Consider the following 22968-nt stretch of genomic DNA (forward strand, 5'->3'; position numbering starts at 1 on the left):
TTAACTTAAAAAATGAAGGGGGGGGGTAAAAGGTTTTTTGGGGGGGGGGCGTAACCAAAATGACCCGGAACCGAAGTGAGTCGCTACTAGTGCGCACCGGACGCTAAATGGGGACGGAATCAAAACGCGCCGGAAGTTGTGGGAAGTGGGCGGGTGGGGGGTGTTAGTCGCGCCGGAAGTGACGTACTCCAAGATGGCGGCGGAGGCAACGGGTGAGGAGGGTTGCGGTGGTGTCGCTTTGAAATGGGGTCGGGTGGGTTCTAAATGGGACCCTATATCCTCCAATGGGGACCCTATAACATCAAAGGGGGTCCCTATATCTTCCAATGGGCACCCCATAGAGTCCAAGTGTGTCCCTATATCTTCCAATGGAGACCCTATAACATCGAAGGGGGACCCTATATCTTTCAATGGGGACCCTATAGCTCCTAAATGGGTCCCTATATCTTCCAATAGGGACCCTATAGAGTCCAATTGGGTCCCTATATCTTCCAATAGGGACCCTATAACATCAAAGGGGGTCCCTATATCTTCCAATGGGGACCCTATAGCTCCTAAATATCTCCCTATATCCTCCAATAGGGACCCTATAGAGTCCAGTTGGGTTCCTATATCTTCCAATGGGGACCCTATAGAGTCCAAGTGTGTCCCTATGTCTTCCAATAGGGACCCTATAACTTCTAAGTGGGTCCCTATATCTTCCAATGGAGACCCTATAGCTCCTAAATGGGTCCCTATATCCTCCAATAGGGACCCTATAGAGTCCAATTGGGTCCCTATATCTTCCAATAGGGACCCCATAAGATCAAAGGGGGTCCCTATATCTTCCAATGGGGACCCTATAGAGTCCAAGTGTGTCCCTATATCTTCCAATGGAGACCCTATAACATCGAAGTGGGTCCTTATATCCTCCAATAGGGACCCTATAACATTAAAGGGGGACCCTATATCTTCCAATAGGGACCCTATAACATCAAAGGGGGTCCCTATATCTTCCAATGGGGACCCTATAGCTCCTAAATGTCTCCCTATATCCTCCAATGGGGACCCTATAGCTCCTAAATGGGTCCCTATATCTTCCAATAGGGACCCTATAGAGTCCAAGTGTGTCCCTATATCCTCCAATAGAGACCCCATAAGATCAAAGGGGGTCCCTGTATCTTCCAATGGAGACCCTATAACATCAAAGGGGGTCCCTATATCTTCCAATGGGGACCCCATAGAGTCCAATTGGGACCCTATATCTTCCAGTGGGGACCCTATAACATCGAAGTGGGTCCCTATATCTTCCAATGGGGACCCTATAGCTCCTAAATGGGTCCCTATATCCTCCAATAGGGACCCTATAGAGTGCAATTGGGTCCCTATATCTTCCAATGGAGACCCCATAAGATCAAAGGGGGTCCCTGTATCTTCCAATGGAGACCCTATAACATCAAAGGGGGACCCTATATCCTCCAATGGGGACCCTATAGAGTCCAAGTGTGTCCCTATGTCTTCCAATAGGGGACCCTATAACTTCTAAGTGGGTCCCTATATCTTTCAATGGGGACCCTATAGCTCCTAAATGGGTCCCTATATCCTCCAATAGGGACCCTATAGAGTCCAATTGGGTCCCTATATCTTCCAATAGGGACCCCATAAGATCAAAGGGGGTCCCTATATCTTCCAATGGGGACCCTATAACATCGAAGGGGGACCCTATATGTTCCAATGGGGACCCTATAGCTCCTAAATGGGTCCCTATATCCTCCAATAGGGACCCTATAGAGTCCAAGTGTGTCCCTATATCTTCCAATGGAGACCCTATAACATCGAAGGGGGTCCCTATATCTTCCAATGGGGACCCCATAGAGTCCAATTGGGTCCCTGTATCTTCCAATGGAGACCCCATAGAGTCCAAGTGGGTCCCTATATCTTCCAATAGGGACCCCATAAGGTCAAAGTGGGTCCCTATATCTTCCAATGGAGACCCTATAACATCAATGGGGGTCCCTATATCCTCCAATGGGGACCCTATAGAGTCCAATTGGGTCCCTATATCTTCCAATGGAGACCCTATAACTTCTAAGTGGGTCCCTATATCTTCCAATGGGGACCCTATAGAGTCCAAGTGTGTCCCTATATCCTCCAATAGAGACCCCATAAGATCAAAGGGGGTCCCTATATCTTCCAATGGGGACCCTATAGCTCCTAAATGTCTCCCTATATCTTCCAATGGGGACCCTATAGCTCCTAAATGTCTCCCTATATCTTTCAATGGGGACCCTATAGCTTCTAAATGGGTCCCTATATCTTCCAATGGAGACCCGAACCCGCCAGAACCGGACCCTACAACAGAACCGGACCCCAGACCCACAAATGAAGACCCAGAACCGACCCTCAGCTCACCCTACATGGCTCAATGGGACCCCACAGCCCCTATGGATCAAGACCTGAACCCAACAGAACCGGACCCCAAACCAGAACCATCCAGAACCAGCTCTTATTGGGGGAGGATGAAGGGTCGGAACCAACCTGGATTGGACCGAGATGGGACCAAGAGGTGGAATAAGAGGAGGGGAGACAGAACCAGGCTGAGGAACAGGAGATACGCGGCGCTGAGGCAGCTGATTGCGGGTGGGATTATGGGGGGGGATAGGGGGTCTTTGGGTCCTTATAGGGGGATGGGGTCCTTGTAGGGGGTCTGAGGGGGGGCTAGGGGTCTTTGGGGTCCTTATAGGGGGGATAGGGGGTCTTTGGGGTCCTTATAGGGGGGATAGGGGGTCTTTGGGGTCCTTATAGGGGGGGCTGGGGGTCTTTGAGGTCCTTATATGGGGGATAGGGGGTCTTTGGGGTCCTTATAGGGGGGCTGGGGGGTCTTTGAGGTCCTTGTATGGGGGATTGGGGGAACGATGGGGGGTCTTTGGGGTCCTTATAGGGGGGATAGGGGGTCTTTGGGGTCCTTATAGGGGGGATACAGGGTCTCTGGGGTCCTTATAGGGGGATTGGGGGTCTTTGGGGTCCTTATAGGGGGGATACGGGGTCTCTGGGGTCCTTATAGGGGGGATACAGGGTCTCTGGGGTCCTTATAGGGGGATACAGGGTCTTTGGGGTCCTTATAGGGGGGATTGGGGGTCTTTGGGGTCCTTATAGGGGGGATACGGGGTCTCTGGGGTCCTTATAGGGGGGATACAGGGTCTCTGGGGTCCTTATAGGGGGGATACAGGGTCTTTGGGGTCCTTATAGGGGGGATACGGGGTCTTTGGGGTCCTTATAGGGCCTGAGGGGGGATAGGGGGAGGCTGAGGGTCTTTGAAGTCCTTGTAGGGGGGCTGGTCCTTATAGGGGGGCTGGGGGGGGCTGGGGGTCTTTGAGGTCCTTATATGGGGGGATACGGGATCTTTGGGGTCCTTATAGGGTCTGAGGGGGGATAGGGGGGTAGGGGGCCTTTGGGGTCCTTATAGGGGGGCTGGGGGGGGCTGGGGGTCTTTGAGGTCCTTATAGGGGGGACTGGGGGGGGGGCTGGGGGGTCTTTGGGGTCCTTATAGGGGGGCTGGGGTCTTTTGTAGGGGGTCTGAGGGGGGGGATAGGGGGTCTTTGGTGTCCTTGTAGGGGATCTGAGGGGGGTTGGGGGGGCTGGGGGTCTTTGGGGTCCTTATAGGGGGGGATGGGGTCCTTGTAGGGGGTCTGAGGGGGGATAGGGGGAGGATAGGGGGTCTTTGGGGTCCTTGTATGGGGGATTGGGGGGATGGGGGTCTTTGATGTCCAAATGGGGTCCTTGAGGCCTGAATGGGACCCTTGTGGGACCCTTATAGGGTCCTTGAGGCCCAAGTGGGGTCCTTGAGGCCTGAATGGGACCCTTATGGGGTCTTTGAGGTCCTTATGGGATCCTTATGGGGTCCTTGAGACCCTTATGGGGTCCCATATTTCACCCCCCCCCCCCAATTTGTATCCCCCCCCCCATTACAGGAGGCGAATACTTCAGTGAGGAGGAGATGCGCGCTCGGGAGCCGCTGCTCTATGAGCATTACATCGGTCAATACCGAGACACCGAGACCCCCCCCAGGACCCCCAACGGGACCCCCATGGGACCCCCAAAGGTCGGGACCCCCCCACGGGACCCCCACGTGGGCTGCGGTGCTGCTGAGATCGGTGGATGAGGCTGCGGTGCAGGAACGGCTGCAGAGACAGAGGATGAGGGAGGGGGACAGCGAGGGTGAGATATGGGGGGAGATGGGGGGATATGGGGGGTATGGGGTCAGATATGGGGGGTATGGGGGGTATGGGGTCTGGTATGGGGGGATATGGGGGGTAGTGGGGGGATATGGGGTCTGGTATGGGGGGATATGGGGGGTATAGGGTCAGATATGGGGGGTATGGGGTCAGATATGGGGGGTATGGGGTCAGATATGGGGGGATATGGGGGGTATAGGGTCAGATATGGGGGGTATGGGGTCAGATATGGGGGGTATGGGGTCAGATATGGGGGGATATGGGGGGTATATGGGGATATGGGGTGTATGGGGTCAGATATGGGGGGTATGGGGGGTATGGGGTCAGATATGGGGGGATATGGGGGGTATGGGGTCAGATATGGGGGGTATGGGGTCAGATATGGGGGGATATGGGGGGTATGGGGTCAGATATGGGGGATATGGGGAACAGTGGGGGGATATGGGGGGGTATGGGGGGATATGGGGTCTGGTATGAGGGGATATTGGGGGGTATGGGGTCAGATATGGGGGTAGTGGGGAGATATAGGGTCTGATATGGGGGATATGGGGGGATATGGGGTCAGATATGGGGGATATGGGGGGATATGGGGTCAGATATGGGGGAATATGGGGGTTATGGGGTCAGATATGGGGGTAATGGGGGGTATGGGGTCAGATATGGGGGGTATGGGGTCAGATATGGGGGGATATGGGGTCTGATATGGGGGGATATGGGGGGCAATGGGGGGATATGGGGTCAGATATGGGGGTAATGGGGGGTATTGGGGTAATGGGGGGATATGGGGTGTGGTATGGGGGGATAATGGGGGATATGGGGTCAGATATGGGGGGATATGGGGGTATTGGGGGTCTGATATGGGGGTATGGGGTCAGATATGGGGGGTATGGGGTCAGATATGGGGGTAGTGGGGGGATATGGGGGGCAGTGGGGGGATATGGGGTCTGGTATGAGGGGATATGGGGGGGTATGGGGTCAGATATGGGGGTAGTGGGGAGATATAGGGTCTGATATGGGGGATATGGGGGTATCGGTATGTGTATATGGTATGGGCCATTGGGGTCAATGGGGAATGGATGTGACTGGGGCCCATTGGGATCAATGGGGCTGACAGGACGGCTCCTTTCCCCCCACCCCAGAGGATGATGATGATGATGATGATGATGATGAGGCCGAAGGGCGACACGTCCCCGATGCCGGGGAGCTGGAGCTGCTGCGCCAGGAGTTTCAGAGCCGCATGTACCAGCAGTTCCTGGATGGGGACGACGGGGACTTCGACTACAGGTGGGGGGTAATGGGGGGGTATGGGGTCAGATATGGGGGGATATGGGGGATATGGGGTCAGATATGGGGTCAGATATGGGGGATATGGGGTCAGATATGGGGAGATATGAGGTATATGGGGTCAGATATGGGGGGATATGGGGTATATGGGGTCAGATATGGGGGGTATGGGGGGATATGGGGTCAGATATGGGGAGATATGGGGTATATGGGGTCAGATATGGGGGGTATGGGGTCAGATATGGGGGGTATGGGGGGATATGGGGTCAGATATGGGGAGATATGGGGTATATGGGGTCAGATATGGGGGGATATGGGATATATGGGGTCAGATATGGGGGGTATGGGGGGATATGGGGTCAGATATGGGGGGATAATGGGGTATATGGGGTCAGATATGGGGGGATATGGGGTATATGGGGTCAGATATGGGGTATATGGGGTCAGATATGGGGGATATGGGGTCTGATATGGGGTATATGGGGTCAGATATGGGGGGATATGGGGTATATGGGGTCAGATATGGGGGGATATGAGGTATATGGGGTCAGATATGGGGGGATATGGGGTATATGGGGTCAGATATGGGGTATATGGGGTCAGATATAGGGGATATGGGGTATATGGGGTCAGATATGGGGGGATATGGGGGATATGGGGTCAGATATGGGGGATATGGGGTCAGATATGGGGGGATATGGGGGATATGGGGGGATATGGGGTCTGATATGGGGGATATGGGGTATATGGGGTCAGATATGGGGTTAATGGGGGTAGTGGGGGGATATAGGGTCAGATATGGGGAGATATGGGGTATATGGCGTCAGACATGGGGTCAGATATGGGGGATATGGGGGTAGTGGGGGGATATGGGGGATATGGGATCGGGTATGGGGTATATGGGGTCAGATATGGGGGATATGGGGGTAGTGGGGGGATATGGGGGATATGGGATCGGGTATGGGGTATATGGGGTCAGATATGGGGGATACGGGGGTTATGGGGGGATATGAGGTCAGACACGGGTGGTAGTGGGGCCATGGGTGTCTATGGGGCCATTGGGGTCTATGGGGTCATTATGGGGGGTGCTCATTGTGCCTGCCCCATAGCCAGGTGGATGACAACCCCGATCTGGACAACCTGGACATCGAGTCCCGCGACGCCGAGGAGCGCTACTTCGATGAGGAGGAGCCCGCGGCCGCCCCACAGCTGGAGTAGGGAGCCCCACACATGGGGACCCTATAGGGCACTATGGGGATCCTATGTGGGCACTATGGGGCTCTATAGGGCACTATGGGGTTCTGCAGGGCACTATGGGGTTCTATAGGGCATTATAAGATGCTATAGGGCACTATGGGATTCTGTAGGGCACTATGGGGATCCTATGTGGGCACTATGGGGCTCTATAGGGCACTATGGGGATCCTATATGGGCACTATGTGGTTCTATAGGGCATTATAGGGTTCCATAGGGCACTATGGGGTTCTATAGGACACTGTGGGGTTCTATAGGGCACTATAGGGTTCTATAGGGCACTATGGGGCTCTATAGGGCACTATGGGGTTCTATAGGGCACTAAAATGGATCCAGATCATCGTTAACAAAAACCACCATTTTCTTCTAACCCCACAGACCCCAAAAGCAGCAGAAATAGACCCAAAAAAGAGACGGCGCTATTTACAATTTATTACAAGTCGCAAAAAAAAAAACAAAAAAAAACCAAAAATAGCCAAAAATGGCTTTTTTTGCCCCAAAAAAATAATAAAAGAAAAAACAACCAAAAAATGCCGATTTTGGGGGTTTTTTGTGTGTAAAAATGGGGATTTTTAATAGAAAAAAACGCATTTTTTTGTACAAAGGGGAGAAACGCACCCAAAAGTGCCTTTTTTTGGCCCAAATTTCCCTAACACTTTTATCTATTTATTTTGGGGGGGATTGGGTCAAATTGCCCAAAATTGGTGGAATTTCACCCAAATTTGTGGTGGGTGGGAGTGAGGAAGTTCGTGTTACTTTGTGGTAATGGGCTTTTGGCGGCCATTTTGGCGGCCATTTTGGGGGCATTTTTGGGGCAGTTTGGGGCATTTTGGGGCTTTTTGGGCATTTTAAGCCCTTTTTGGGGTATTTGAGGCCATTTTGGGGCATTTTGGTGGCATTTAAGGCCATTTTAGGGGGTATTTTTGGGTTAATTTTGGGCTTTTTGGTGGCTTTTGGCGGCCATTTTGGGGCCTTTGTCGGCCATTTTGGGGCATCTGAAGCCATTTTAGGGGGTATTTTTGGGGGGCATTTTGGGGCTTTTTGGGCATTTTAAGCCCTTTTTGGGGCATTTGAGGCCATTTTGGGGCTTTTTGGTGGCATTTCAGGCCATTTTGTGGGGTATTTTTGGGGTAATTTGGGGCTTTTTGGTGGCTTTTGGCAGCCATTTTGGGGCCTTTGGGCGGCCATTTTGGGGCATCTGAAGCCATTTTAGGGGGCATTTTTGGGGGCATTTTGGGGCTTTTTGGGCATTTTAAGCCCTTTTTGGGGTATTTTGGGGCATTTTGGGGCTTTTTGGTGGCATTTCAGGCCATTTTGGGGGGTATTTTTGGGGTAGTTTGGGGCTTTTTGGTGGCTTTTGGCGGCCATTTTGGGGCCTTTGGCGGCCATTTTGGGGCCTTTGGCGGCCATTTTGGGGCATCTGAAGCCATTTTAGGGAGTATTTTTGGGGTCATTTTGGGGCTTTTTGGGCATTTTAAGCCCTTTTTGGGGTATTTTGGGGCATTTTGGGGCTTTTTGGTGGCATTTGAGGCCATTTTGGGGGGTATTTTTGGGGTAATTTGGGGCTTTTTGGTGGCTTTCGGCGGCCATTTTGGGGCTTTTGGCGGCCATTTTGGGGCCTTTGGTGGCCATTTTGGGGCATCTGAAGCCATTTTAGGGGGGATTTTTGGGGCAGTTTGGGGCTTTTTGGGCATTTTAAGCCCTTTTTGGGGCATTTGAGGCCATTTTGGGGGCATTTTGGTGGCATTTCAGGCCATTTTGGGGGGTATTTTGGGGGTAATTTGGGGCTTTTTGGTGGCTTTTGGCGGCCATTTTGGGGCCTTTGGCGGCCATTTTGGGGCATCTGAAGCCATTTTAGGGGGTATTTTTGGGCAGTTTGGGGCTTTTGGGGCATTTTAAGCCCTTTTTGGGGTATTTTTGGGCATTTTGAGGCTTTTTGGTGGCATTTCAGGCCATTTTAGGGGGTATTTTTGGGGTAGTTTGGGCTTTCTGGTGGCTTTTGGCGGCCATTTTGGGGCTTTTGGCGGCCATTTTGGGGCCTTTGGCAGCCATTTTGGGGCATCTGAAGCCATTTTAGGGGGTATTTTTTAGGGGCATTTTGGGGCTTTTTGGGCATTTTAAGCCCTTTTTGGGGTATTTGAGGCCTTTTTGGGGGCATTTTGGGGCTTTTTGGTGGCATTTGAGGCCATTTTGTGGGGTATTTTTGGGGCAGTTTGGGGCTTTTTGGTGGCTTTTGGCGGCCATTTTGGGGCCTTTGGTGGCCATTTTGGGGCATCTGAAGCCATTTTAGGGGGTATTTTTGGGGGCATTTTGGGGCTTTTTGGGCATTTTAAGCCCTTTTTGGGGTATTTGAGGCCATTTTGGGGACATTTTGGGGCTTTTTGGTGGGATTTGAGGCCATTTTGGGGGGTATTTTTGGGGCGGTTTGGGGCTTTCTGGTGGCTTTTGTCGGCCATTTTGGGGCCTTTGGCGGCCATTTTGGGGCATCTGAAGCCATTTTAGGGGGTATTTTTGGGGTCATTTTGGGGCTTTTTGGGCATTTTAAGCCCTTTTTGGGGCATTTGAGGCCATTTTGGGGCTTTTTGGTGGGATTTGAGGCCATTTTGTGGGGTATTTTTGGGGTAGTTTGTGGCTTTTTGGTGGCTCTTGGCGGCCATTTTGGGGCCTTTGGCGGCCATTTTGGGGCATCTGAAGCCAATTTAGGGGATATTTTTGGGGGCATTTTGTGGCTTTTTGGGCATTTTAATCCCTTTTTGGGGCATTTTGGGGCTTTTTGGTGGCATTTCAGGCCATTTTAGGGGGTATTTTTGGGGCAGTTTGGGGCTTTTTGGTGGCTCTTGGCGGCCATTTTGTGGCATTTGAGGCCATTTTGGAGGGGATTTTTGGGGCAGTTTGAGGCCATTTGGGGCCTTTTGAGACATTTTAAGCCATTTTGGGGTATATTTTTGGGACAGTTTGGGGCTTTTTGAGACATTTTAAGCCATTTTGGGGGCATTTGAGGCCATTTTGGGGGTTATTTTTGGGGTCATTTTCAGCCATTTTGGGGACTGGGAGTCTTCAGGAACACAAAAACCACCCAAATTTGCCCAAAATGAGCCCAAATCCAAGACAAAATTCACCATTTCTACAAAGATTTTGGGGCTTTTTGGGTGTTTTGAGGCAATTCAGGAAGTTTTTCCCCACATTTTGGGTCATTTTCACCACATTTTGTCCACTTTTTACATATTTTTACATTATTTTTTCCCAAAATTTACATTATTTCCCCCATTTGGGTTCATTTTCTCCACAATTTCCACATTTTGGGTCATTTTCATCACATTCTGCCCCATTTTTACCTATTTTTACACATTTCCCATTAATTTTTCCCCAAATTTTACACATTTCACCTCATTTTTCCCCAGTTTTGCCCTTTTTCCCCCAATTTTTCCCATACTTTCAATATTTTACCCATTTTTCCCCACATCTCACCCCATTTTCCCCCACATTTTGGGTCATTTCCCCCAATTTTTGGGTTATTTTCCCCACTTTTTGTGTTATTCTCCCCCATTTTAGGTTATTTTCTCATATTTTGGGGTAATTTCCCCCAATTTTGGGGCTATTTTCCCCACATTCTGGGTTATCCTGCCCATATTTTGTGTTATTTTCCCCACATTTGGGGTTATTCTTCCCCATTTGGGGTTATTCTCCCCCATCTGGGGCCATTTTCCCCACATTTTGTGTTATTTTCCCCACATTTTGGGTTATTCTCCCCCATTTTGGGTTATTTTCCCCACATTTGGGGTTATTTCCCCCCATTTTGGGTTATTCCCCCCACATTCCATACAACATCCCTCCCAAACTCCGTATCTTTCACCACCATTCCCCTATAACCCCCATACAAGTCCACTTCCTGACCCCCAAAAACCATCGCAATCCCACGCTCTCCTTTGTCCCAAATTCTGCCCTTTTTCACTCATTTTCAGCTGCTCCTTCCACTGCTGATGGCCAACACTGCCCTACAACCACCTCTACAGCCCCACAACTGTCATGACAGCCCAAGAATAACCCCTATAGCCCAATGACTAACCCTATAACCCAACAACCAGCCCTATAGCCCAACATCAGCCCCTATAGCCCAACAACAGCCCCTATAGCCCAATGACCAACCCTACAACCCAATAGCAGCCCCTATAGCCCAATGACCAACCCTACAACCCAATAACAGCCCCTATAGCCCAATGACCAACCCTACAACCCAATAACAGCCCCTATAGCCCAATGACCAACCCTACAACCCAATAACAGCCCCTATAGCCCAATGACCAACCCTACAACCCAATAACAGCCCCTATAGCCCAATGACCAACCCTACAACCCAATTAACAGCCCCTATAGCCCAATGACCAACCCTACAACCCAATAACAGCCCCTATAGCCCAATGACCAACCCTACAACCCAATAACAGCCCCTATAGCCCAATGACCAACCCTACAGCCCAATAACAACCCCGAAAGACCAACAACCACCATCAAAACCCAACTACAGCCCCTACAACCCAACTACCACCCCTACAACCCAGCAAGAGCCCTTACAACCCAACAAGAGCCCTTACAACCCAACAACAGCCCCTACAACCCAACAACAGCCCCTACAACCCAACAACAGCCCCTACAACCCAACAACAGCCCCTACAACCCAACAACCACCATCAGAACCCAAAAACAGCCCCTACAACCCAACAACAGCCCCTACAACCCAACAGCCACCCCTACAACCCAACAGCCACCCCTACAACCCAACAAGAGCCCCTACAACCCAACAACAGCCCCTACAACCCAACCACAGCCCCTACAACCCAACCACAGCCCCTACAACCCAACCACAGCCCCTACAACCCAACAACCACCCCTACAACCCAACAACCACCCCTACAACCCAACCACAGCCCCTACAACCCAACAACAGCCCCTACAGCCCAACAACCCAACCACAGCCCCTACAACCCAACAACAGCCCCTACAACCCAACCACAGCCCCTACAACCCAACAACCGCCCCTACAACCCAACAACAGCCCCTACAACCCAACAACTCCCATGACAGCCCAACAACCACCCCTACAACCCAACAACAGCCCCTACAACCCAACAACAGCCCCTACAACCCAACAACTCCCATGACAGCCCAACAACCACCCCTACAACCCAACAACCACCCCTACAACCCAACCACAGCCCCTACAACCCAACAACCACCCCTACACCCCAACCACATCCCCTACAACCCAACAACAGCCCCTACAACCCAACCACAGCCTTTACAACCCAACAACCACCCCTACAACCCAACAACCACCCCTACAACCCAACAACAGCCCCTACAACCCAACAAGAGCCCCTACAACCCAACAACCACCCCTACAACCCAACCACAGCCCCTACAACCCAACAACCACCATCAGAACCCAACCACAGCCCCTACAACCCAACAGCCACCCCTACACCCCAACCACATCCCCTACAACCCAACCACTGCCATGACAGCCCGACAACCACCACCCCTACTGCCCAAAGGGCGACGCCGTGGGGTCGAAGCCCTTGAAGACATCCTTGAGCGACGCGGTGCTGTCCGTCTCCTCCTGCTCTGTGCCCTCTGCTGCCCCACTGCCCCCACTGTTCCCAGCCGCCCCCCGTGGCCGTGGCCTGTTGTAGCTGTTGTATCGATCCTGTGCCGGTTCCGCTTGTGCCAACGGCGAACGACGACTGTAGGGTTGTTCCTTCCCACGTCCGTCACTGACCGCCGTCCTCGGGTCGTATAGACTGATAGCGCTCAACACCCGGCTCTGAGCCGCCCCACGGCTCAACCGTGGGTCGTAGGGTGCCAAAGGGGTCCCAGCATCACCCATAGCGTCGCCCGTATCCTCACCCGACTCACCGTGCTCGGTGGGTTTGGCTGCAGCTTTCTGCAGCCTGGGGTCTGATGGGGGTTTACGTACGCGGGGGTCGCTGGGGCGATCGGCGCCGCTTGGTTTATCAATGGGTTTATCAATGGGGAATGCATCGCTGCTGAGTTTATCACCGGGCCCGGCGGTGCTTTTATCACCGGGTTGCTTATCAGCTGTGATATCAGCTGGTTTATCACCTCCACCGGCGCTCACCGTCTGGAGGATGCGAGATAAGAGCTCGAAATCCGGTATCTTGGATGAGGGTTCTGTTATCACACCGGGGTCGGCGGCGAGAGCTCGATGCCGGGGGTCGCTACGGTGTAACCGGGGGTCTCCGCCGGGGGTGACGGTGACATCCTGGATGGGGATGGGCAAAGGGAGGAGATCCTCGGGGCTCCATAAGACCATGCGGGCGAAGGGGGGTTTGATGAGGGTGAGATCCCGTGGGGTGGGGGCGAAACGTTGTCGGTGACACCGGGGGTCCCGCGGTGATTGTCCCGGTGGTGGTTCCAATGGGATGACGATGGGACGGTCCCGTAACGAACGCTCGGGGTCGGCGTCGTCTTCCTCGTCGGGGAGGCGTGATTTGGGGATGGGGTCGGTTTTAGGGTGAGAAAGGTCCGTTTTGGGGTTGTGAGGATCCGTTTTGGGATAATCCGCTTCTGTTTTGGGATAATCCGGCTCCGTTTTGGGATAATTCGGGTCCGTTTTGGGATAATCTTCTGGTTTGGGGTGAGATGGTTCTGTTTTGTGCCGGGCCAAACGGGGGTCTCGCAGACGGGGGTCTGCTGGTCGCCCCCCTCCTCCCATTGCTGCTGCTTTCTGAAGCCGGGGGTCTGCGGTGTGGGGCGGCCCCATAGAACCAGGGGGCGGCCCCATAGAAGGGTGGGGTGGCCCCAAAGCGCCGCTTTGCTGCCGGAGGGTACGTAGGATGGATGAGACGCTGCCACCTTCATCCTCATCGCTGGAGTACCATAGGGCAGCATCACCTGGGGAGGGTCATTAGGGTGGTGTTAATTAAGGGGGGGCCCCAAATGTCATCAAATGAACCCCAAAATCCATTGCCCCCCCCCCATCATCCATCCTAATGAGCTCTGATTCCACCTAATGTACCCCAAAGTGGCTCAAATGGCCCCAAATTCACCCCAAAACCCAACACCCCTCACCCTAAAGAGCTCAGATCCCCCCAAACACCCCCTAAAAAGCAGTGCCCCCGCCTATAAGCCCCCCAACCCCTTCAGACCCCACTCACCCTCCTCAGGGTCCCATTGGGGTCACCCTAAAGACCTCAGATCCCCCCAAAAAGCAGTGCCCCCCCCCCATAAGCCCCCCAACCCCTTTAGACCCCACTCACCCTCCTCGGGGTCCCTTTCAGGCCTCCCCCCCTCCGCCAGCCTTCGTGCCCTCTCCTCTTCCTCACGTTGCTTATGGCGGATGCGGAGGAACAAAGCACGTTGTGCTGAGGGGAGGAATTCGGGGACTGGGGGGGGGTCTTCGGGGTCGTGATCTGGGGGGGGGTCCGGGTAGAGGTGGCTGCTGGGGGGGGGTCCTTCCATGTCTTCATAGGGGGCATAGGGGTCTGTGAAGAGAGGGAGAGGGGATATAAGGGGGGGACTGGATGTAGGGTTAAGGGGGAGATGAGCTGGGGGGGGGATGAGGGGTTATAGGGTGGGTTTTGGGGGGGGAAAGGGGGGATTTGGGGGTGGATATGGGGGAAATAAGGGGTTATTGGGTGGGAATGGGGGGAAATAGGGTCTTTTTGGGGTGGATGTGGGGGAAATAAGGGGTTATAGGGTGGGTTTTGGGGGGGAAAGGGGGGATTTGGGGGTGGATATGGGGGAATAAGGGGTTATTGGGTGGGTATGGGGGGGAATGAGGAGTTATAGGGTGGGTTTTGGGGTGGAAAGGGGTGTTTTGGGGGTGGATATGGGTGGAAATGAGGGGTTATGGGGTGGGTATGGGGGGAAATAGGGTCTTTTGGGGTGGATATGGGGGAAATAAGGGGTTATGGGGTGGACAAGGGGGGAAATAGGGTCTTTTTGGGGTGGATATGGGGGAAATAAGGGGTTATTGGGTGGGTATGGGGGGAAATAGGGTCTTTTAGGGGTGGATATGGGGGAAATAAGGGGTTATGGGGTGGACAACGGGGGGAAATAGGGTCTTTTGAGGGGGGATATGGGGGAAATGAGGGGTTATAGGGTGGGTATGGGGGGGAATGAGGAGTTATAGGGTGGGTTTTGGGGTGGAAAAGAGGGATTTGGGGGTGGATATGGGCGGAATGAGGAGTTATAGGGTGGGTTTTGGGGGTGGAAAGGGGTGTTTTGGGGGGGGTATTGGGGAAATAAGGGGTTATTGGGTGGGTATGGGGGGAAATAGGGTCTTTTTGGGGTGGATATGGGGGAAATAAGGGGTTATGGGGTGGACAAGGGGGGGGAAATAGGGTCTTTTAGGGGTGGATATGGGGGAAATAAGGGGTTATGGGGTGGGTATAGGGGGAAATAGGGTCTTTTAGGGGTGGATATGGGGGAAATAAGGGGTTATTGGGTGGGTATGGGGGGAAATAGGGTCTTTTGGGGGTGGATATGGGGGAAATAAGGGGTTATGGGGTGGACAAGGGGGGAAATAGGGTCTTTTTGGGGTGGATATGGGGGAAATAAGGGGTTATTGGGTGGGTATGGGGGAAATAGGGTCTTTTGGGGGTGGATATGGGGGGAAATAGGGTCTTTTAGGGGTGGATATGGGGGAAATAAGGGTTTATGGGGTGGACAAGGGGGGAAATAGAGTCTTTTTGGGGTGGATATGGGGGAAATAAGGAGTTATAGGGTGGGTTTTGGGGTGGAAAAGGGGGATTTGGGGGTGGATATGGGGGAAATATGGGGTTATGGGGTGGACAAGGGGGGAAATAGGGTCTTTTGAGGGTGGATATGGGGGAAATAAGGGGTTATTGGGTGGGTATGGGGGGAAATAGGGTCTTTTGGGGGTGGATATGGGGGAAATAAGGGGTTATAGGGTGGGTTTTGGGGTGGAAAGGGGTGTTTTGGGGGGGGATATGGGGGAAATGAGGGGTTATTGGGTGGGTATGGGTGGAAATAGGGTCTTTTTGGGGTGGATATGGGGGAAATAAGGGCTTATGGGCTGCATTTGGGGGCAAATAAGGTGTTTTAGTCCCCAAATAGGGGCACACATACCTGACCCCCCCATGGCTCCGTGCTCCATCTCCATCCCCTCCGGGGGGGGCCCATAGAATCCATCATAGTAACCCTGTGGGGGGGCAGCACCGGGGGGCAGGAGGGCACCGTGTGGGGAACCCTCGGGGCTATAGGGCAGCATAGGGGGGCCCGGCCCCATAGGCATATCGGGATGCATGTCAGGATGCATGTCGGGATGCATGTCACGACGCATGTCTGGATGCATGTCTGGATGCATGTCTGGATGCATGTCTGGGTGCATGTCTGGATGCATATCTGGATGCATGTCTGGATGCATGTCAGGGTGCATGGGCCCACCCATAGGGCCTGGGGGTCCTCCAGGCCCAGGGAAGCGGGGTGGGGGGGGTCCTGGGTGCCTGTAAGAGGAGGAAATGGGGCTTAGAGAGGAGACCTGAGCCCCAAAAAGCCATTTTTCAGCCCCAAATCTGGACTTTCTAAGCTCAAATCTGGACTTCTCAGCCCCAAATCCTCATTTTCAGCCTTAATCTCCCCCTTTCAGCCCCAAATCTGGACTTTCTAAGCTCAAATCTGGACTTCTCAGCCCCACATCCCCATTTTCCAGCCCCAAATCTGGACTTCTCAGCCCCAAATCTGGACTTTCTAAGCTCAAATCTGGACTTCTCAGCCCCAAATCTCCCAATTTCAGCCCCAAATCTTTCCCTTTCAGCCCCAAATCTGGACTTTCTAACCTCAAATCTGGACTTCTCAGCCCCAAATCTCCCCCTTTGAGCCCCAAATCTCCCCATTTCAGCCCCAAATCTGGACTTTCTAAGCTCAAATCTGGACTTCTCAGCCCCAAATCCCCATTTTCCAGCCCCAAATCTGGACTTCTCAGCCCTAAATCCCCGTTTTCAGCCCCAAATCTGCACTTATCAGCCCCAAATCTCCCCCTTTCAGCCCCAAATCTGGACTTTCTAAGCCCAAATCTGGACTTCTCAGCCCCACATCCCTGTTTTCCAGCCCCAAATCTGGACTTCTCAGCCCCAAATCCTCATTTTCAGCCCCAAATCTGCACTTTTCAGCCCCAAATCTGGACTTCTCAGCCCCAAATCTGGACTTTCTAAGCTCAAATCTGGACTTCTCAGCCCCAAATCCCCATTTTCAGCCCCAAATCTCCCATTTTCAGCCCCAAATCTCCCCCTTTCAGCCCCAAATCTGGACTTTCTAAGCTCAAATCTGGACTTCTCAGCCCCAAATCCCCATTTTCAGCCCCAAATCTCCCCATTTCAGCCCCAAATCTCCCTCTAAACCCCCACTTTCCCCCCCCCAAATCCCATTCCCCACCCCCAAATCCAACTTAAAACCCCCATTTCCCCCCTCCAAACCACCACTTTCCCCCCCAAATCCCATTCCCCACCCCCAAATCCAACCTAAAACCCCCATTTCCCCCCCCAAATCCAATTCCCCCCCCCCAAACCCCCACTTTCCCCCCCCAAATCCCATTTCCCACCCCCAAATCCAACCCAAAACCCCCATTTCCCCCTCCAATACCCCCAATTACCCTCCAAAAACCCCTATTTTCCCCCCTAAATCCCATTCCCCCCCCCAAACCCCCACTATCCCCCCCCAAATCCCATTCCCCACCCCCAAACCCAACCTAAAACCCCCATTTCCCCCTCCAATACCCCCCAAAAAACCCTATTTCCCCCCCTAAATCCCATTCCCCCCCCCCAAACCCCCACTTTCCCCCCCCAAATCCCATTCCCCACCCCCAAATCCAACCTAAAACCCCCATTTCCCCCTCCAATACCCCCCAAAAAACCCCTATTTCCCCCCAAAATCCCATTTCCCACCCCCAAATCCAACCCAAAATCCCCATTTCCCCCTCCAATACCCCCAATTACCCCCCAAAAACCCCTATTTCCCCCCCCAAATCCCATTTCCCACCCCCAAATCCAACCTAAAACCCCCATTTCCCCCCCCCAAACCCCCACTTTCCCCCCCCAAATCCCATTCTCCCCCCCCAAACCCCCACTTTCCCCCCCCAAACCCCATTCCCCACACCCAAATCCAACCTAAAACCCCCATTTCCCCCCTCCAAACCCCATATAAATTAATATGGGGTGGGGGTCTCACCCACCTGACCCCCAGTTTCTCAGCCAACTGCCCCGTGGGTCGAACCACGATCTCAAATAGAGACGGGATCTTCTTATACATCTCCTGCTGTTGGGGGGACAATGGCTCGTGCATTGGGGGGGGGGGGCATTTGAGGACCTGGGGGGGGCATAGGGGGTACAGGGGGCATTGCCCTGCCATTAGGGGAGGGGGGAGCTGGGGGTCTGGGGGGGGTTGGGAGCAGCCCCACACCGGGGGGGGGTTTGGGCAATGGGTTGATGCCTTGTTTCTTTAGCTCCTCTACTTCTTTCTCATCCTCAGCACCAGCTTCCGCATCGTCTTGGAGCATCTAGATGGGGAAATAATGAGGTTTTTTTGGGGTAAAAAAGGGAGGATTTGGGGTTATAAAGGTGGGGGGGGGGTTATAAAGGGGGGGTGGTACCTTGTCCAGCAGCTCTCGGGTCTCTTCTGTTAATGGGGAATGGGAGAACATACAGTCGTCGCCGTTGATGCAGTTGCCTGTGGTGTGGAAGAGCTTGCAGGGGAAATCGCGTGGGGTTCGTTAAGGAGAATGGAATTAATTGGGGTTAATTGGGGGGGGGGGGGGTCGTTCAGGGGGGTTTGGGGACACAAATCAGCCTAAAAACCCCAATTCTGGGGTTAAAAACCTCAATTTTAAGGAATAGAAGCTATTTTCTACCCTCCTTCCCCTATTTATTACCCTCCTTCCCCTATTTATTGCCCTAATTCCCCTATTTATTGCCCTAATTCTCCTATTTTTGCCCCTATTTCTCCTATTTTTGCCCCTATTTCTCCTATTTTTGCCACTATTTCCCCTATTTTTGCCCCTATTTCCCCTATTTTTGTCCCTATTTCTCCTATTTTTGCCCCTATTTCTCCTATTTTTGCCCCTATTTCTCCTATTTTTTGGCCCTATTTCTCCTATTTTTGGCCCTATTTCTCCTATTTTTGCCCCTATTTCTCCTATTTTTGCCCCTATTTCTCCTATTTTTGGCCCTATTTCTCCTATTTTTGGCCCTATTTCTCCTATTTTTGCCCCTATTTCTCCTATTTTTTGCCCCTATTTCTCCTATTTTTGCCCCTATTTCTCCTATTTTTGCCCCTATTTCCCCTATTTTTGGCCCTATTTCTCCTATTTTTGGCCCTATTTCTCCTATTTTTGGCCCTATTTCTCCTATTTTTGCCCCTATTTCTCCTATTTTTGCCCCTATTTCTCCTATTTTTCGCCCTATTTCTCCTATTTTTCGCCCTATTTCTCCTATTTTTGCCCCTATTTCTCCTATTTTTCGCCCTATTTCTCCTATTTTTGCCCCTATTTCTCCTATTTTTGCCCCTATTTCTCCTATTTTTGCCCCTATTTCTCCTATTTTTGCCCCTATTTCTCCTATTTTTGCCCCTATTTCTCCTATTTTTGCCCCTATTTCTCCTATTTTTGGCCCTATTTCCCCTATTTTTGCCCCTATTTCCCCTATTTTTGGCCCTATTTCTCCTATTTTTGCCCCTATTTCTCCTATTTTCACCCACTTTCTGCCTTTTTTCCCTTCTTTCTATCCATTCCCATTGACTTTTTGCCCTTTTTTGGGCTATTTTACCCCATTTCTTCCATCAATCCCAAAGGATATCGTGCATATAGGGGCAGTTCTCAGCCCTCGCACAGTACCCGGTGATGTAGAACTTGCACAGCTCTCTCTTTTTAGGCAGCTCAATGTCGTGGCTGAAGTTACAGTGCTCACCCTGGGCGGGGGGACATTAGGATTAGGGCATTATAATTAACAATAAAGACTAATTAAGGCTTTGGGATATGGGGTATAGGGGAAGCAATGGGGTAAAGCAGTGGATATGGGGGGGAAATGGGGTGTTATAGTGGTGGATATGGGGGGGAAATAAGGTTATGGGGGAAGGAATGGGGTAAAGGAGTGGATATGGGGGGAGATGAGGTATTATAGAGATGGATATAGGGGAAATGAGGCCCTATAGGGATGGATATGGGGGAAATGAGGCCCTATAGGGATGGATATGGGGGAAATGAGGCTCTATAGGGATGGATATAGGGGAAATGAGGCTCTATAGGGATGGATATAGGGGAAATGAGGCCCTATAGGGATGGATATAGGGGAAATGAGGCTCTATAGGGATGGATATGGGGGAAATGAGGCTCTATAGGGATGAATATAGGGGAAATGAGGCTCTATAGGGATGGATATAGGGGAAATGAGGCCCTATAGGGATGGATATAGGGGAAATGAGGCCCTATTGGGATGGATATGAGGAAAATGAGGTATTATAGGGATGGATATGGGGGAAATGAGGTATTATAGGGATGGATATAGGGGAAATGAGGCTCTATAGGGATGGATATAGGGGAAATGAGGCCCTATAGGGATGGATATAGGGGAAATGAGGCACTATAGAGATGGATATGGGGGAAACGAGGTATTATAGGGATGGATATAGGGGAAATGAGGCTCTATAGGGATGGATATGGGGGATATGAGGCCCTATAGTGATGGATATGGGGGATATGAGGCCCTATAGTGATGGATATAGGGGATATGAGGCCCTATAGTGATGGATATGGGGGATATGAGGCCCTATAGTGATGGATATGGGGGATATGAGGCCCTATAGTGATGGATATGGGGCAAATGAGGCTCTATAGGGCTGGATATAGGGGAAATGAGGCTCTATAGGGATGGATATAGGGGAAATGAGGCCCTATAGGGATGGATATAGGGGAAATGAGGCTCTATAGGGATGGATATAGGGGAAATGAGGCTCTATAGGGATGGATATGGGGGATATGAGGCCCTATAGTGATGGATATGGGGGATATGAGGCCCTATAGTGATGGATATACGGGATATGAGGCTCTATAGGGATGGATATAGGAGAAATGAGGCCCTATAGAGATGGATATGGGGGAAATGAGGTATTATAGGGATGGATATAGGGGAAATGAGGCCATATAGTGATGGATATGGGGGATATGAGGCCCTATAGTGATGGATATAGGAAAAATGAGGCTCTATAGGGATGGATGTAGGGGAAATGAGGCCCTATAGTGATGGATATGGGGGATATGAGGCCCTATAGTGATGGATATAGGGGATATGAGGCTCTATAGGGATGGATATAGGGGAAATGAGGCCCTATAGTGATGGATATGGGGAAAATGAGGCCCTATAGAGATGGATATGGGGGATATGAGGCCCTATAGAGATGGATATGGGGGATATGAGGCCATATAGAGATGGATATGGGGGATATGAGGCCCTATAGTGATGGATATGGGGAAAATGAGGCTCTATAGGGATGGATATGGGGGAAATGAGGTTTTATAGGGATGGATATAGGGGGAATGAGGCCCTATAGGGATGGATATAGGGGAAATGAGGCTCTATAGGGATGGATATGGGGCAAATGAGGTATTATAGGGATTGATATAGGGGAAATGAGGCCCTATAGTGATGGATATGGGGGATATGAGGCCCTATAGAGATGGATATAGGGGGCAGAAGTGGGTCTGGGGTCTCACCCATGTACAACGACCCTCCACGAAGTACTTGCAGATGACTTTGCCCTTCTTGTCTGCAGGGGCGTGTCCCTTGTCGTGGTCCCCACGGCGGTAATTGCCACCTCCACCATCCTAAATAGGGGAGGGGGAGGAAAAAGAAATGGGATTTAGAGGGTAAATGGCATAAAAATGGGGCTGGAAGGAGAAATATGTCCCTATAGGACCATTGTGGGGCCAGTTCCTATGCACCTATGGACCCTATAGGACCATTACGGGGTCTATACACTTATGGGCCCTATAGGACCATTGTGGGGTCACTTCCTATACACTTATGGGCCCTATAGGACCATTACGGGGTCTATATACTTATGGGCCCTATAAGACCATTGTGGGCCCTATAGGACCATTGTGGGGCCCTACAGGACCATTATGGGGCCACTTCCTATGCACCTATGGGCCCTATAGGACCATTGTGGGGCCCTATAGGACCATTATGGGGTCTATTCACCTTTGGGTCTAGGTTCTATACACCTATGGGCCCTATAGGACCATATGGACTCTATAGGACCATTATGCGGCCCTATAGGATCATTGTGGGGCCAGTTCCTATACACCTATGGGCCCTATAAGACCATTATGGGGTCTATACACTTATGGGCCCTATAGGACCATTGTGGGGTCACTTCTTATACACCTATGGGCCCTATATGACCATTATGGGGTCTATAGGACCACTCTGGGGCCCTATAGGACCATTATGGGGTCTATAGGACCACTCTGGGGCCCTATAGGACCATTATGGGGTCGCTTCCTATGCACCTATGGGCCCTATAGGACCATTATGGGGTCTATACACTTATGGGCCCTATAGGACCATTATGGGGTCTATACACCTATGGGCCCTATAGGACCATATAGGGACATGGGGGCTGCTCTCCATGGTCCTGAATGGACACAGGGCAATGCAGAGAACTCATCACTTCCTATGGACCCTATAGGACCATATGGGCCCTATAGGGCCATATAGGGACATGGGGGCTGCTCTCCATGGTCCTGGATGGGCAAATAAAGGTGGAATTGATTAAAAACGGGTTAATTTCTCACCATATCCTCATCGTAATAATCCTCCTCGTCGTTCATGGCGCTTCCCTTTCCCATCCTACCACGGCCTCGACCTCGGCCCATCCCTTTATTTCCTCTGCCTCTGGGACCGCGGCCCCGGCCCCGATTTAAGCCTAAAAAAGGGGAAAATGGGTCATTTGTGGAACAGTGGGGTTTAAATATAGGGGGTGGGATATGGGGGGGGTCTCACCTCGCCCCCGTCCGTCCCTATTGCGGCGGTATTGGCCTGGCTCCTTGTTGCTGTAGTCGTCGTAGTCGTCATCGGGGCCAATGGGATCATCGGGGTCACCGTACTTGGGGGGGGGGGGAGAGAACATAGATTGGAGGGCCAGCCCCATAGATTGGAGGGCCAGCCCCATAGATTGGAGGCCA

The 22968-nt window shown here is 52.0% G+C and overlaps 2 protein-coding genes across 2 annotated transcripts in view; one reads left to right on the forward strand and one right to left on the reverse strand.

Moving 5' to 3' along the window:
- The first annotated feature begins 78 nt into the window (after positions 1-78).
- Positions 79-7283, forward strand: CCDC97 (coiled-coil domain containing 97). Its single transcript, XM_085534544.1, is given in 6 exon segments — positions 79-212; positions 2275-2619; positions 3951-4036; positions 4038-4197; positions 5354-5498; positions 6608-7283. Coding segments are annotated over 6 exon segments (864 nt in total). The 5' UTR covers positions 79-193; the 3' UTR covers positions 6717-7283.
- The window catches only part of LOC146751483 (zinc finger CCCH domain-containing protein 4-like), a 33299-nt gene continuing 17495 nt past the window's right edge, over positions 7165-22968 (reverse strand). Inside the window, 10 exon segments of the mRNA XM_085534543.1 lie at positions 7165-13664; positions 14030-14254; positions 15864-16240; positions 17965-18078; positions 18080-18288; positions 18382-18491; positions 19583-19694; positions 21496-21606; positions 22579-22709; positions 22787-22889. Of these exon segments, the coding sequence (XP_085390669.1) occupies positions 12292-13664; positions 14030-14254; positions 15864-16240; positions 17965-18078; positions 18080-18288; positions 18382-18491; positions 19583-19694; positions 21496-21606; positions 22579-22709; positions 22787-22889 (2865 nt within the window). The 3' untranslated portion in view covers positions 7165-12291.

Source organism: Coturnix japonica, unplaced genomic scaffold (assembly GCF_054131305.1).
Source record: "Coturnix japonica strain WE unplaced genomic scaffold, WE-NBRP24 Scf085, whole genome shotgun sequence".
Lineage (NCBI taxonomy): Eukaryota > Metazoa > Chordata > Aves > Galliformes > Phasianidae > Coturnix > Coturnix japonica.